This window comes from Carcharodon carcharias, chromosome 32 (assembly GCF_017639515.1).
Source record: "Carcharodon carcharias isolate sCarCar2 chromosome 32, sCarCar2.pri, whole genome shotgun sequence".
Lineage (NCBI taxonomy): Eukaryota > Metazoa > Chordata > Chondrichthyes > Lamniformes > Lamnidae > Carcharodon > Carcharodon carcharias.
Window position 1 is genome coordinate 206,009 of NC_054498.1, and position 17,172 is coordinate 223,180.

At 42.4% G+C, this 17,172-nt stretch overlaps 1 protein-coding gene across 1 annotated transcript in view; it reads right to left on the reverse strand.

Moving 5' to 3' along the window:
• LOC121271944 (thrombospondin type-1 domain-containing protein 4-like) overlaps window positions 1-17,172 on the reverse strand; it is a 207,140-nt gene that overhangs the window by 151,149 nt on the left and 38,819 nt on the right. Inside the window, exon 3 of the mRNA XM_041178201.1 lies at window positions 6,515-6,617. Within this exon, the coding sequence (XP_041034135.1) occupies window positions 6,515-6,617 (103 nt within the window). The remainder of the gene's footprint in view (window positions 1-6,514; window positions 6,618-17,172) is intronic.

The following is a 17,172-nucleotide window of genomic DNA, read 5'->3' on the forward strand; positions in this document are numbered from 1 at the left end:
GGAGAAAAATTCATGCAGTGTGTCCAGGAAAATTTTTTCAACCAATTAGTGACAAACCCAACGAAAGGAGATGCAATCCTAGACCTAGTCTTGGGGAACAAAGAAGGGCAAGTGGGTGAAGTGACAGTTGGCGACCATATCGGGGACAGTGAGCACAATTCAGTTAGATTTAGCATTACCATGGAAAAGGACAGAGATAAGGCAGGAGTAAAAGTCTTGAACGGGGGGAAGGAAAATTTTGCAGAAATGAGAAGGGATTTGGCTGAGGTGGACTGGACAGCACTGCTGGAGGATAAAACAGTGGAAAACCAGTGGGAAGCACTAAAAAGCAAGATCCTAATTGTACAAAGTAGACATGTCCCCTACAAAAATAAGAGTAGTACTGCCAAATCTAGACCTCCCTAGTTGTCTAGAGGAATACAGGGGAAGATCAATCAGAAAAAGAAAGCATACGATAGGCACAAATAACTAAGCACTGCAGATAGCCTAGACGAATAGAGGAAGTGCAGAGACGAAGTAAAAAAAGGAAATAAGAAATTCAAAGAGAGGGCATGAAAAAAGATTAGCAAGTAAAGTTAAAGATAACCCAAAGATGTTTTACCAATACATTAATGCTAAAAGGTTAGTTAAGGAAAAAGTGGGACCTATCAGAGATGAAGATGGAAACTTGTGTGTCGATGCAGATGTTGTGGGAAGGGTTTTGAATGAATATTTTGTCTCTGTGTTTACAAAGGAAAGGGAGGATGTAGATATAGTAGTCCAGGAGGAACACTGTGAGATATAAGACAGGATAGTCATAAAGAGAGAGGAAGTACTCCAAGGGTTGAAATCCTTGAAAGTGGACAAGTCACCAGGGCCAGATGGATTGTTTCTGAGGCTGCTGAAGGAAGTTAGGGAGGAGATAGCAGATGCTCGGAGGATGATTTTCCAATCTTCACTAGATACAGGGGAGGTACCAGAGGACTGGAGAAATGCAAACGTAGTTCCATTGTTTAAAAAAGGATCAAAGGAAATGCCAAACAGTTATAGGCCAGTTAGTCTTACATTGGTGGTGAGCAAATTAGTAGAATCAATCCTGAGAGATAGGATTAACTGTCATGTGGAAAGGCATGAACTAGTCAGGGATGGTCAGCATGGATTTGTTAAAGGAAGGTCTTGCCTCACAAATTTGATTGAATTCTTTGAGGAAGTGACAAGAAGGGTTGATGAAGGTAGTGCAGTGGATGTTGTGTACATGGATTTTACCAAGGCATTTGACAAGGTCCCACATGGCAAATTGGTCAGGAAAATAAAAGCCCATGGGATTCAGGATAATGTGACAAACTGGATAAAAGGTTGGCTTTGTAACAGGGAACAAAGGGTAATGGTCAATGGATGCCCTTGTAAATGGAAAGTTGTCTCAAGTGGTGTTCCGCAGGGCTCAGTGTTGGAACCCTTGCTGTTTGTGATATATATGGACATGAACGTGGGAGGCACGATTGGGAAATTTGCAGATGACACAAAGATTGGCCGAGTAGTGGATATTGTTACAAAGGACCAGCAGGATACAAGACAAGCAAAACCCTGTGGCTGGCATCTTAATGCATAACAATCATTGTCAGGGTTGGCTAGAAGAAAAAGTGAATTCCTGACTTCCGGTTTATTTCCCTTTTGAATTAGAGTGTCTGGTCATCCTTTTGATAGCATTTTCCATTCAGCTGATTACAATGGGATATGATTAAAGTTTAGTTAATTTCATATTTTTTTAAATGGTGTCTTGGATGTCATGAATGTTTCTGTGATGAATGTTACATGTCCAAGCTGACATTTGAATTTATGAGGTATTTTAAGACATGGCGATGCTGATCTTTATAAGATCTTTATAAAATCTAAGATAATGAAAACTGTTTGAAAGGCGAAGCATAATAATAATAATAATGTTCCCAAATTAGGCAGATACTTGACATCTTCATAACTGGAGGAAAACGTATCACGGTGTTCTTTCGATGTTAATCTAACTTGATAATATTATATGACAGAAATTTTGATTATACAATTCATTTTATTGTTCCAAAGGACAGTCTATCAGCATTGAGAGCTTTTAGAAAAATTGATTATTTATATGTTTCTAAGGTCACTGGAGGACACCAAATGATGAATGTTAAGTAATGCAGGGTACTTGTTACGAAGCAGTTTTGCAAACATGCCATTGAAAAAAAAATCTTTTTTGCTGTGTCCTGTTATTTTGAGATTGTTGAAGAATTAAATAAAGCTCTTGTCTGTTTGTTTTAACAAATTTGAATTTTTATCTTCTTTATCACATTATACCTGTACAGTGAAAATACTCATATCAAGCTAAGCTGAGAAATAAATTACAAATTAATAGTATTTCTAATGGGGAGAGAAATTAATTACAAACCAATTGCAAGTTTAAAATATCAAATCTACAGCAAGAACGACTGATGCAATGCATTTTAGGAACTATGAGCTTTGTTGTAGGGGACTGTTGCTGTTTGATTATAGCTGAAATAAATATTTTATAAAACATAATTTTCAAAATTAATTAATGATAAATGCAGTGGAATCAGAGTTGCTGCATAATGCAACTGGTTTGGATTACATTATTCCCCACTTTCCTTTTATCTGCATTCCTATCCTATTCCATTCCCCTCCCTGGCCAGTATCTGAGGCTGAACCAGACCAGTTACCTCTAGCCTCAGTTTTTCCAATGCTCTCCTGTGTAGGCTGCAACTTTGCACCCTCTGTAAACTTGAGTTCATCAAAAATCTTTGCTTCCTGTTAGCTAACTTGTACCAAGGCTTTGTCACCCATCACTCCAGACCCCAAGAAGTCTCAAGGCAGGGCAGCTATTTAGTTATTGATACCCAGAGTGTGTCAGGAAGGAATAAACATTAAAAAAACAGCAGCAAATAGGGTCCAAGGGTGAAAAAATGATTAAAAGGCAAAATTAATGGCTCTTTACTTAAATGCACATAATATTTGGAACAGAATAAATGAATTTAATGGCACAATTTGAGGTTAATGTGTATGATATTATAGCCATTACGGAGACGTAGTTATAAGGAGATCAAAGCTGAGAACTAAATATTCAGGGTTATGTGACTTTTCGAAAGGACAGGCTGGAAGGAAGGGATAGTAGGGTAGCTTTGTTAGTACAAGATGGAATAAGTATAATAGCAAGAAATGATCTTGAATCGGAAGATGTAGAATCCATATGGGTGGAGTAAGAAATAACAAGGAGAAGAAAGACACAGGTGGGAGTATTCTATAGGCCCCCTAACAGTAGCTATGCTGTAGGACGTAGAATAAATCAGGAGATAATGAGGGCATGTAAAAAAGGCAGTACATTAATCATGGGTGACTTTAATCTTCATGTAGATTGGGAGAATCAAATTGGCAAAGCTGGCCACGAGCAAGAATACATAGAGTATGTTTGGGACAATTTCATAGAACAATATTTTGTAGATCCAACCAGGGATCAGGCTATTTTGGACCTGGTAATGTGTAATGAGGCGGGTTTAATAAATTATCTCAGAGTAAAAGACCCCCTAGGAAACAGTAACCATAACATGGTAAAATTTAGCATTCAGCTTGAGGGTGAGAAACTTGGATAAGAAACAAGTGTGCTAAACTTGATTAAGGGTAATTACAAAGGAATGAGGGCAGGGTTGGCTGGAGTTGACTGGGAAAGGGGTTTAGCAGAAAAGACAATGATGATAAACAATGGCAGACATTTAAGAAGATTAGTGGTAAGCCGGAGGTTTGGGAAAGTTTTAAAAACCAACAAAAGATGACCAAAATTTAATAGAGGGAAAAAACAAAGATTGAGGGTAAACTAGCAAGTAATATAAAAACAGGCAGTAAGAGCTTCTTTAAATAAATAAAAAGGGAGAGAGAGGACAAAGTGAACATTGGCCCCTTAGAGAATGAGGCTGGGGAAATAATAATGGGGAACCAGGAAATGGCACAGGGGATGGATAAATACTTTGCATCAGTCTTCATGATAGAAGACACTAACAGCATTCCAAAACTACTAAATAATCAAGGGGGAGGAAATAAATACAATAAATATCACTGGAGAAAAAGTACTAGGGAAACTAATGGGGCTAAAGGCCGATAAGTCTCCTAGACCTGATGGGTTGCATCCTAGGGTAGTAAAGAAAGTAGCTACACAAACAGTGAATGTACTGATTGTAATCTTCCAAGCGTCCTTAGATTCTGGAAAAGTCCGAGAGGATTGGAAAACTGCCAATGTAACCCTTATTCAAAAAGGGAGGGGGACAAAAAACAGCTAACTTCAGACCAGTTAGCTTAACGTCTGCCATTGGGAAAATGTTGGAGTCTATTATAAAGGATGTACTAGCAGAGCATTTAGAAATGTGTAATATAATCAAGCAGAGCCAGCACGGCATCATGAAGGGGAAATCATGCCTGACAAATTTATTGGAATTCTTTGAGGAGGTAACAAGCAGGATAGGTAAAGGGGAACCAGTAGGTGTAATATATTTAGATTTCCAAAAGGCATTCGATAACGTACTGCACATAAGGCTACTTAATAAGATAAGAGCCCATGGTGTTGGGGGTAGTATATTAGCATGGATAGAGGATTGGCTAACTAATAGAAGACAAAGAGTTGGGATATGGGGGGGCATTTTCAAGATGGCAACCTGTTACTAGTGGAGTGCCACAATTATTTACAATATATATTAATGACTTAGATGAGGAAAGTGAATGTACTATCGCCAAGTTTGCGGATGACACAAAGAGTCTACAGAAGGATATAGACAGGTTAGGTGAGTGGGCAAAAACTTGGCGGATGGAATATAATGTGGGAAAATGAGAGGTTGTACATTTTGGCAGGAAGAATAGAGCAGCTGACTATTATTTAAATAAAGAAAAACTGCAGAAGGCTACAGCACAGAGGGATTTGGGAGTACTTGTGAATGAATCCCAAAAACTAACGTACAATTCAGCAGGATGGCAAATGGAATGTTGGCCTTTATTTCAAAGGGAATGGAGTATAAAAATAGGGATTCCTTGCTAAAACTATACAAAGCAATAGTTAGACCGTACTTAGAATATTGTGAACAGTTTTCGTCCCCTTATCTAAGGAAAGATATACTGCCATTGCAGGCAGTCCACAGGAGGTTCACTGGATTGATCCCAGGTGTGGAAGGATTTTCTTATGAGGAGAGGTTGGGTAGGTTGGGTCTGTACTCATTGGAGTTTAGAAGAATGAGAGGCAACCTTATTGAAACATATAAGATTCTTAGGGGTTTTGACAGGGTAGATGCTGAGAGGTTGTTTCCCCTTGTGGGAGAGTCTAGGACCAGTGGGCATAATCTCAGAGTAAGGGGTCACCCATTTAAGACAGAGATGAGGAGGAATTTCTTCTCTCAGAGGGCAGTGAATCTGGGGAATTCTTAACTGCAGAGGGCTGTGGAGGCTGGGTCATTTAGTATATTCAAGGCTGAAATAGACAGATTTTTAATCAGTAAGGGAATCAACAGTTATGGGGAAAAGGCAGGGAAGTAGAGTTGAGGGTTATCAGATCAGCCATGATCTCACTGAATGGCAGAGCAGACCCGATGGGCTACATGGCCTACTTCTGCTCCTACGTCTTATGGTCTAAACCTGGGTACGAAAACCTCTTGCTGATTACCATGTACCGTCCTCCCTCCTGCCCCCTTCCGTCAGCTGATGAATCAGTACTCCTCTATGTTGAACACCACTTGGAGGAAGTACTGAGGGTGACAAAGGCGCAGAATGTACTCTGGGTGTAGGGCGGTCTTCAATAACCAAGAGTGGCTAGATTTTAAACAGGTCTAGCAAACTCAACACTGGGCTGAATTACTTGCTCCTGCTCCTAATTTTTATGTTTCTTAGGTAAGGAGACCAAAACTGCACACAATACTCCAGGTGAGGTCTCAACAAGGCCCTGTACAGCTGCAGTAAAACGTCCTTGTTCCTGTACTCAAGTTCTCCTGCAAAGAAGGCCAACATTCTATTTGCTTTCTTAACTGCTTGCTGCACCTGCATGCTTGCTTTCAGTGATTGGTGTACAAGGACACCAAGGTCCTTTGTACATCAATATTTCGCAACCTATCACTATTTAAATACTAGTCTGCCATTCTGTTTTTCATTCCAAGGTGGATAACTGCACACTTATCCAAGTAATACTGCATCTACCATGTATTTGTCCACTCACTCAACCTGCCTAAATCATCTTGAAACCTCTTAACACCCTCCTCATTCTGTGAACAGCGTGGTTGCAACAAAGTGTTGGGAATTCCTTGCTGAGTAGTCCAGGATTGGAGAAGATAATCCATTGTGGATAGGGATTGCTCTGTTTAAATTATACAAGGCCACTCCTCAGTGCTTCAGCCTTGCTTGATGTATTGCCTGATAAGCAATCTCTTAACAGCAGCAAACACCAGACAAAAACAATCTCATCCAGCTGGAGCTACAGCCTACTATAAGTTGCAGATCCTGCAATAATACTTTCTATTCTTACCATCATTGAAAGGCTCCCACTCGTAGAACTGTCCCATGAATGGTTGATTGTTGTAGGATGCGCACTGTAACTCTCTAATGTCTCTGCCACTTCGCGGACATGACTGTTGGAATGGAAATGCATAATGACTTGTATTAAAGATAAATAGTTTTTTAAAACAGTATTAACCAGTAAAAAATGTGTAAGTTCCATGCATTGATTTTATTTTTTATCATTTCATTTCTCCTCAACTTCTAAATTTACAGGTTATGGAAAAAACAACAGGAGCACCCAACATGTGTCAAGCATAATCTTGCACATCTAATCTGCTTCATTCATGTTGTCCAAATGAATATGACAGCATGATTGCAGCAAAGTGATGGGATCTCCTTGCTGAGTAGTCCAGGATTTGAGAAGACTATCCACTGTGGATATGGATTGCTCTGTTTAAATTATGAATTTAATGTGTTCTCAATAAACATAAGCTCCAGATTCCCTACTTCAGGATTTCCATTCTTGACTATTTAACCACAAGGAGGCAATAAGCCAATTTGATTATCCAAAATTCCTGTTGAGAATAACTTTACCAAGCTGGCAGATCGACCTCTCCAACGAATGGGAAGACTACCTGCTAAATGCAGCAGCCTGGGGGGGGGTGGGATTGCTGGGGCAGTGTTTTTGCAATGAAAGAGGGGGTAATTAGGGAAGGCAGTCCACTTGGCCCCAGCACTTTCCTCAGAGGAATATATTTCCATCAGCAGGGAGTTAATATATTTTTTAATTACCTGTGACCTATCTGTTGTAGGTCACAGGGGCCCTGATTTTTTCAGAGTGACCACCATTTCTGTTGGAGCAGCTGAGGCTCCGGACCTGCAAACCCTCTGATGGGCCAGCAGCTCTCAGAGGCAGGTGCCGATCCTGAACAACTCCAGTGGCACCTTTATTTAATGGCTGCTAACCGTATAATTATGGGAAAGTCCTAATGGTTGGCCATGCATTTTGTCGACACATATTTCCAGCAATGTCAGGACTTTGCTGGTTTAGGTTAAATTTGGCCTCCTGATTCTGTTTTTCTCTCCACGGATGCTGCCTGCCCTGAGTAGTTCCAGCCCCATTCTCGATATTTATTACTAAGGGAAGAATTTTTCCTATGGTAGACGGAAGCGGGCACGGAGCCAATCGCCATCCGAGATGGGCTGCGCGTCGCCATTTTACGCAGGCGGGCCTTGCAGAACGCGCGGCCAGTAGCACTCAGTGCTACCTGTGCGGGCGGCGGGAGGAGGGAGAGTTGGGACCTGCGCTCATTCGTACATGCACATGAAAGAGCGCAGCAATCTGCCAGAGGCGGAGATTGAATAAAGAATAAAACATCTTAATAAATGATGTAAAAGTTTGTTTAAACATGTCCCCTCATGTGTGTCACATGAGTTGGGACATGTTTGTGAAGTTGGGAAAAAATATTTATTTATTTTACAAAAGCTTCAGGAAATCTCATCCCGCCGGGGATGAGGTTTTCTGAAAACTGCGAAGGCCACTTGGGCTTTGTGGCTACCCGCCAACCTTAAGGGTGGACAAGCAGCATCCTCAACTAATTTAATTACTTTCTTAATGGCCTTAATAGGCCGTTGACATTTCAGCCGCCTCTGGTGTGCGCCCGCTAAACAAAATATCGATGACGTTGGGAAGCATGTCCGACATCATCGCGCATCACTTTACGCATCGGCATGTCGGTCCCGTCCCCACACACCAACCAGAAGATCCAGCCCTAAGGAAACGCCTTGTCAGAGTCCACACTCCACTGGATAAGGACACAAAATTGTATTTGTGCTGCACAGACACTAAGTGACCAATTTCTCTTAGAAAAGCAATGGATTATATAAATGAAATTGCTATGATGAGTAGCTCTCCTGAACTTAAGCTGAAGCATATCAATGGCAAGAGCAGAGAAGTGTTTGCAAGGTACCTGGCTTCAGAATTTATGATAATAAACAACATCTTACATTTATATAGCAAATTTAACATTACAAAACGTTACAAGGTGCTTCATAGAAGGACATTGAACTACATAAGGCAATATTAGGACAGATGGTTGAAAGCTTAGTCAAAGATGTGGGTTTTAAGGGGAGCTTTTCTTTTATTCTTTCATGAGATGTGGGCATCACTTGCTTGGCCAGCATTTATTGTCCATCCCTAATTTCCCTTGCAAAGGTAGTGGTGAGCTGCCTTCTTGAACCACTGCAGTACATCTGGTATAGGTACACCCACAGTGTTGTTAGAAAGGGAGTTCCAGGCTTTTGACCCAACAACAGTGAAGGAACGGTAATAAAATTCCCAATCAGGATGGTGTGTGGCTTGGAGGAGAACTTGCAGTGGTGGTGTTCCCATGCATTCTCTACCCTTATCCTTCTAGGTGATAGAGGTCACGGTTTTGGAAGATGCTGTCGAAGGAGCCTTGCTGAGTTGCTGCAGTGAATCTTGTAGATGGTGCGCACAGCTGCCACTGTGAGTTGGTGGTGGAGGGAGTGAATGTTGAAGGTAGTGTATTGGGTGCCAATCAAGTGGGTTGCTTTCTCCTGGACGGTGTCAAGTTTCTTGACTGTTGTTGGAGCTGCACTCGTGCAGGCAAGGGGAGAGTGGAGAGTATCCCATCACACTCCTGACTTGTGTAACATAGATGGTGGACAGACTTTGGGGAGTCAGGATGTGAGTACTCGCCACAGAATTCCCAGCCATGGACTTGCTCTTGTACCCACAGTATTTATATGGCTAGTCCAGTTCAGTATCTGGTCAATGATAACAGATTGGCTCGGATCACATTAGTTCTAGAGCGCATGTCATCAGTACTATTGCCGGAATGTTGTCAGGGCCCATAGTCTTTGCAGTATCCAGTGCATTCAGACATTTCTTGATATGACGTGAAGTGAATTGAATTGCTGAAGATTGGTATCTGTTAAACTGTTATGATGGGGATCTCAGGAGGAGCCCGAGATGGATCATCCACTCGGCACTTCTGGCTGAAGATAGTTGCAAATTTCAGCCTTATCTTTTGCACTGATGTGCTGGGCTCCCCCATCATTAGGGATGGGAATATTTGTGGAGCCTACACCTCCAGTGAGTTCTTTAATTGTCCACTACATTTATAGCTGGATGTGGCAGACTGTGGAGCTTAGATCTGATTAAGGGGAGCTTATCGGAAGAAAGAAGGGTACTAAATCAGAGACATTGGGGGGGGCATTTCCAAAGTTTAAGATCTAGGCAACTGAGGCACAGTCACAAATACTGCAGTAATTAAAATCAGGGGTGCTCAAGAGGCTATGATTAGATCAATGCAAATAATGTGGAGGGCTGCAGGGCTAGAGATTACAGAAACAAGGAGGGGGGAAAGTCATGGAGCCATTTGAAAACAAGGATGAGAATTTTAGAATCAAAGTGTTGCTGAACTGCAAGACCATGTAGGGAATTGAATGGGAGTTGAGCAAGTAAAGACTTGGACAGCAGAGTTTTGGATGCCATCAAGTTTACAGAGGGTAGAATTTTGGTGGCCAGGAGGGTGATAGAATAGTCAAGTCTAGAGATAACATCGGCATGAATAAGGATTAAAGCAGCAGATGAAAATGAAGCAATGTTATGGAGGTGGAAAAAGGTAATCTTAGTGATGGTGTGGATATATGGTTGAATGCTTATCTCGGGGTCAAATTTGACACCAAGGTGGCAATCAGTTTGGTTTAGTCTCAGGCAGCTGCCAGAGAGAGGGATGGAGTCAGGACCTCAGAAATGGAGTTTGGAGTTGAGACCAAAGGCAATGGCTTCAGACTCCCCAATTTTAGCTGGATAAAATTTCAATTCATCCAGTGCTGAGTATCAGGTAAGAAGTCTGATAGTTTTACAAAGTGGAGGTGAGAGAGGTGGTGATGAAGTAGAGCTAGGTGACATCAGCGTACATGTGAAACTAATGCTACGTTTTCGGATGACATGGCTAAGGGACAGCATGTAGATGGGAAATATCGGGGCGGGGCGGGGGGGGCAAGATGTCCCAGTCACTTCTTCTTCCACTCCTTCCACTTTACTTGGGGTCAACACAATACTGGTTGATCACCCTTCTCCATCTCTGCCTGTCAATCACTCATTCTTCTTTCAATTTTGCTGCATTTAAGTCTCTTATCCTCTCCTGCTCCTACTTTTTATGTTCCCACCACCTTTCTCGCATCTTTCTATCTGGTCTTAGGCCTTCCTCTTCTCCTTCTTCCTGACAGTGCCATCTTCAACACTCACCTCACCACATAAGCTCCCTCATTCCACAACACATGACCATACTGTTTCAATCTCTTCTCAGCCACTTTCTTTGATGCTTCCACAATCTTCATTGATCTCCTGATGTACTGAGTTCTGTTCTTTTCCTTTCAAGTTACTCAACACATCCATCTCAGTATCGATATCTCATTACTATCCAGCTGATGTTCTGCTCTTCTTAATGTTGTCCAACTTTCTGCACTATATAACAAGGCTGGCCTCACAATTGTCTTGTAGACTTGTGTTTCAGAACTTGCCACACCCCTAGCCAAGCTGTTCCAGTACAGCGGCAACACTGGCATCTACCCAGCTATATGGGAATTTACCAGGTATCTGCTGTACACAAAAAGCAGGACAAATCCAACCCAACCAATTACCACCCCACCAGTCTACTCTCCATCATCAGTAAAATAATGGAAGGGGTCATCAACAGTGCTATCAAGTGGCACTTGCTAAGCAATAACCTGCTCACTAACGCCCAGTTTGGGTTCCACCAGGGCCACTTAGCTCCTGACCTCATTACAGCCTTGGTTCAAACATGGACAAAACAGCTGAACTCCAGCGGTGAGGTGAGAATGACTGCCCTTTACATTAAGGCAGCATTTGACTGAGTGTGGCATCAAGGAGCCCTAGCAAAACTGGAATCAATGGGAATCAGGGGGAAAACTCTCCACTGGTTGGAGTCATACCTAGCACAAAGGAAGATGGTTGTGGTTGTTGGAGGTCAGTCATCTCAGCTCCAGGACATCACTGCAGGAGTTCCTCAAGGTAGTGTCTTCAGCCCACCCGTCTCACGCTGGCTGGGCAATTAATGGCCAGCCTGCGTGGAACGCGCGCTGCAGCGCTCAGCGCTGCCAGGTTGGAGGCGGGAAGAGCACGAGTGCTGAAGTTCACACATGCATGCAAGTGCGCACAGTAAAAGCTCCCTGAGGCACAGAGCTGTCTCAGGAAGCTGAAGCTATCAATCAATAAAAATAAAGGTTTTTAAAATAATGAAAAAAAATGACTCCTGGCATGTTAAATATGAATGTAATAAGTTTTTTTTCAATCAATGGTCAAAACCTCATCCCGCCTGTGGATCAGGTTTTGCCAAAAATGTAAAGGCTGCTTGGCCTTTTTGCCTGCCTACCGAATGGTTGGACAGACAGTGAAAAATTCCAATCAATTAGTTAATCAAGGGCCTTAATAGGCAGCGTAATTGTCTGCGAGTGGGCTGCCGACAGAAATATCGCGCGAGTGTGCAATGACATTGGGATGCTTGCCCGACATCATTGCACATCATTTTACACACGAATGTACTGTTTATTTTTTTCCCAAAGATTACTGGTAAAATTGGTACTATGATAAAACTTTATTGTTAAAGAGGTAAAGTCCAAAGGCGTAAGTGAAACAATGGTCATTTGTATTCAAAGGGGAAAATATGGATAAAGGAGAGAAGGCTTTGAGTAAGGGAAGGCATTTTAAGATCTAACACAAGTTTGAAAATTCTCCAGCATCTAAGCCTCAAGCTGCTGCGTACAATGAACCGAAGCTGGGAAAAACTCATTTTGAATTTCACCGTCCAGGGTGTGTGCTTTGCCTGGCTCTTCTTAAATCTATGGGTGGAATTTTCTGTGCCTGCTGGCAGCGGGCGTGATAGGTGCCTTGCGCGGACAATATGGCATGATTGGTTTCACAACGGTAGGAAGGCAGCCCACCAACGGAGGGCCATGTTTCCCACCAACAGCCGTCAAGTGGCTCTTTGTAATATCTTTAGAAGGCCATGCCGCCAGCCTCTTGTACCCTCGCCAGATCATCCGTCCACATTGGTGGGAATGCATGTCAACATGTTTCACAACAGCACACAGGCAATGTGCACTTCAAGGCCCTCACTTTGGGAGAACTGGGGGTGAGTGAACAGCATTGTTCTGCAGAGCTCTTCAGGGTTGCCTGTTGCTTTGTGGGCTTCAGGGGTGCCAGGGAGCTGGGGCGAAGGGCTGCCACAGAGGTGACTGTTGGAGGGGTGTACAGGGGCAACTGCTGCCCAGCCTCAGAGGCGATTGTTGTCGGGGGGAGGGGCAACTGCTGCCCTGGCGTCAGATCCCAGGCACAAGAAATCAAGGTGGAGGGCAGAGTAGGTGAGGGAAGCAGCCATGCAGTAGGGACACCTGTATAAACTGATCATCTCTCTGTAACTGAGGCAGTTCAGGCACAGCCACAGTGATATGATTGGGGTGGGGCTCCTAGACTGCCCACCCACGCAAGCAACAAGGGGGCACCAAAGTGTCATCCAGCGCTCAGGTCTTCATCGCTACACAGGTTGGACTACATCAACCGCAAGGGATTCCACTCATTGAATGCGCAGCTGATATGCAACCACCAGAAACGCATCCTGCAGGTGTGCGCACGGTTTCCAGGGACCGTGCATGACGCCTACATCTTCAGTCGGTCACAGATCCCTGGAGTCTTCCAGGGTCCACAGAAGCTCAGGGATGACTCCTTGGAGACAAGGGCTACCCACAGAAGCCATGGCTGACAACAACGTGCAAAGGCCTCATGCTGCAGCAGACTGATGGTATAACCTCATGCTGCAGCTCTCAACTTGGTGGAACAGACCATCGGGATGCTGAAGATGAGGTTCCAGTGCCTGGACCGTGGTGTCCATGGCAGCCGCCCTCTACCAGTGTTGACCTCAGTATGTTGGCAATGCCAGCACTATCACCTCAGCCTGAAGGCAGACTGACTCCTCCATCGTGCCTTGGAATCTGAGGACTGCAGCGGGCATCCCTTCTGATGTTTCCAAGCTTGACTTTGCAGCTCCAGCAACTGTGACATCACTGAGTCCAGAAGCTCATCGTCTGACTTGGACTCAGCAATGTTCTAGGCTCGAGCAGTCCTCCGAGTGCCAGATACCTGAGAAGTCCCTGCCACTCCCTGCTGTGGATCAGAAAATGCGATGTGCTCACCAGATTGTGATCCTGGGGCTATCCTAAAGCTAGGTCCCATCGATATATGTGTCTCTGCGCTGGTGGAATAGGTAGAAATTCCCAGGGAGTTTTTCTTCAGAATAAAAAGGCACTGAGGATAGAGGTGAAACTTGAAAATTGGTGTGTTTTCATTGTAATAAAGTTGGACGTACGAAGTCAGTGGGTTGGAAATTGCAGGGAAAGTCCATTGGGACTATTGGGGTACAGCAAAGTTCTGGAAGTAAAGGTGCTGTGGGTTCTGAGGTTCAGGCACAGGAAAAACCGGTGGTTTGTGTCCAGGTAAAACAGGGAGAATCAGTGATAGGTAAAGAAGTAGGAATGTGTTCACAATGTACCCAAGAGAATTTTGAGAAGCAGGTTGCAGAAATGTTTAAAGATTTTGTGTGTGAAGGGGAAGTCTTTCCATGTGTACGGTGTGGAGTAGGTAAAGATGTTAAATTCTTAAGAGACAAGGGGCTACTCAATCCTTAATGCTGTGGGAGAGGAACAGTTGTTGTTCAAAGGGAGTATTGCAGGAACAGGTGTTAGTAGGTGGGGTTCATGCAGGGGTTCAATTTATTTTGGGTAATGATATAGTGGAGTTCCAAATGTGGGTGATGCCTATGGTAGTTGAGCAGCCTGTAGAAATGTTTTCAACGTAAGAGTTGCAGAGAGAGCATCCTGGATTGTGTATAACATGATCACAGGCTCATAGGTTGAAATAAGAAGAACAGCAAGTTCAAAGGCAGAGAGAAGATGTGGAAGTCCACTTAGCTGGCACTGTGTTTGATAACATTGTTCAGGAGGAAAGAACAGAGGACAATTCAGCTGATGTGTTGAACTCAAGGTAGTTGCAGAAAAAGGATTTGCAAATAAAAGTTAAATCTAACAGCTTACTCAGAAACAGAGGCAAAATGTATTCCAGAATGTTATTAGCTTAAGGGTAATGTTTTAATGAGGGAATGGAGGCCTCATCAGGCTTCAGGAAATGAAAGCTGGAGGGAGGTGCATCAGTTGTAATACCATTTGGATACAGAAATGAGATTCTGAGGAATGCTCATGAAATTCCAATGTGGGCGGGGGGTATCTAGGAATTAGAAAGACACAGGCAAAAATACAAAAAACATTTGTATTGGCCTGGATTGCATGGGGATGTGGTCAAATTCTGTAGGACGTCATACATGTCAGGCAATAGGGAAACTACACGCAGTAATTAAGCCAACACCTTCAATTCCAAGTCCAGCATTTGAAGAACCTTTTACTATGGTCATGGTTGATTGTTTAGGACCCCTCCCTAAGACTAAGAGTAATTACTGACAATAATGGATGTGTCTACAAAGTTCCTGAAGCAATACCTTTGAGAAATACCACAACAAAGAAAATTGTGGAAGAGTTGACTAATTTTTTTTTTTACAATATATGGTTTACCTATCCCAATCAGATCAGGGTTCAAATTCATGTCACAACCGTTTAAGGAAGTAATGAACAGTTTGGGGGTAAAACAGTTTAAGTCCATAGCTTACCATCCTGAGTCACAAGGGGCTTTGGAAAGGTGGCGTCAAACTTTAAAAGCTATGATTAGGGTGTATAGTCAGGATTATGCATAGGACTGGGTTGGGGAATTCCATTCTTGCTATTTGCTATTAGGGATGCTCCTAATGCATCGATTAGTTTCAGTCCTTTTGAACTAGTTTATGGCCATGAAGTAAGGGGAGCACAGAAATTGATTGATGAGAAATTGGTGGGTCATTTAGAAAAATTTAGAAACTACTCTCCTGGGTTTTTATCAAATTTCAGAGATTGGACAGAGCATGTGAGATAGCTAGGGAACATTTAAAGGTATCACAGCAAGTGGTGAAAGTGAAGGCGGACAGGAAAGCTACATCTCATGGTTTTGTTGCTGGGTAGAAAGTGCTAGTTCTGTTAGCAGTACTGGGTGACTCATTAAAGGCAAGGCTCAATGGGCCTTACAAGATTGAAAAGAAACTGAGTGAAGTAAATTATTTAATAAATACTCCAGATAGTAGAAAGAAGCAGAGGGCATGTCACGTAAATATGCTTTAAAAGTACTTTGACAAGGAAGAGGACCAAAAGGTGTTAGTGGTGGTAGATAAGAAGAGGTAGAAATGCAGGATTCTGAACTTGATTTTCTTCTAATCAAATTGGATAATGAGGGGGTACTTGAAATTTTAAATGTAATATTGAGTTACTTTCCAGACAAGTGTCAAATTGTTTTGGAAAAGCTATCACAGTCACACAAAGCTATTTGTGGAAATAAATTGGGGAGGACAAATTTAGCTATACACGATGTGTGTGTGTGGAAGTTTCATCTTCAATAAGGCAACATCCTTATAGATTAAATCTGGCAAAGTTATCACAAGTACAGAAAGAAATTGGATTCATGCTTCAAAATGATATCATTGAGTCTAGTTGCAGTAGCTGGAGTTCGCCTGTTGTGCTTACCAAAACCAGATGGAACACAAAGGCTGTGTGTAGACTATCAAAAGGTGAATGCAGTGACGAAAGCAGGTTCATATCCTATATCATGGTTGGAAGATTGCATTGAGAAAATGGGACAATCAAAATTTATCACAAAGATTGACTTGTTAAAAGGATATTGGCAAGTATCGTTTTTGGAGAGAGCAAAGGAGATGTCAGCTTTTGTGACGCTAGATGGACTATATCAGTTTAGAGTCATGCCATTTGATATGAAAAATGTACCTGCAACATTTCAAAGACTGACAAACAAAGTAATTGCAGGTCTGAGCAATTGTGCTGTTTATATTGATGACTTGATCGTTTTCAGTCAGACATGGGAGGAGCATTTACAACATCTGGAAGAATTATTTACTCAGTTACAAGCAGCTAATTTGGTGGTGAACTTGGCTAAAAGTGAATTTGCGAAAGCGCAAGTTAAGTCTCTAAGCCATACCATTGGACGTGGTAAGGTGGCTCTGAGAGATGTGAAAGTCAAAACTATTGTGGATGTCTCCGTGCCTACAACAAAATGAGAAGTTTTGAGATTTCTGGGAATGAGTGGATTTTATCAGAAATTTGCACCAAATTTTAGTAGTGGTTGCTCCATTGACTGAACTATTAAAAAAGAACAAGAATTTTAATGGATACTGGAGTATCAGAAGGCATTTGACAGTTTGAAAACTGTATTAACTATGGCACCATTTTTGGCCGTACTCACTTACACCAAATAATTTAAGTTGGCCGTTGACGCAAGTGATATAAGCATTGGGACTGTACTGTGACAAGAAGATTACACTGGAATTAAAAAACCAATAAGGTATTTTTCACAGAAATTGAATGTACAACAGAGAAGATAGTCAACGATCAAAAAGGAAACTTTGGGTTTGGTGTTAGCATTGCAGCATTTTTAGATTTATATGGCAAACAATTCGTCAGAAACAATTGTTTTTATAGGCCACAATCCTT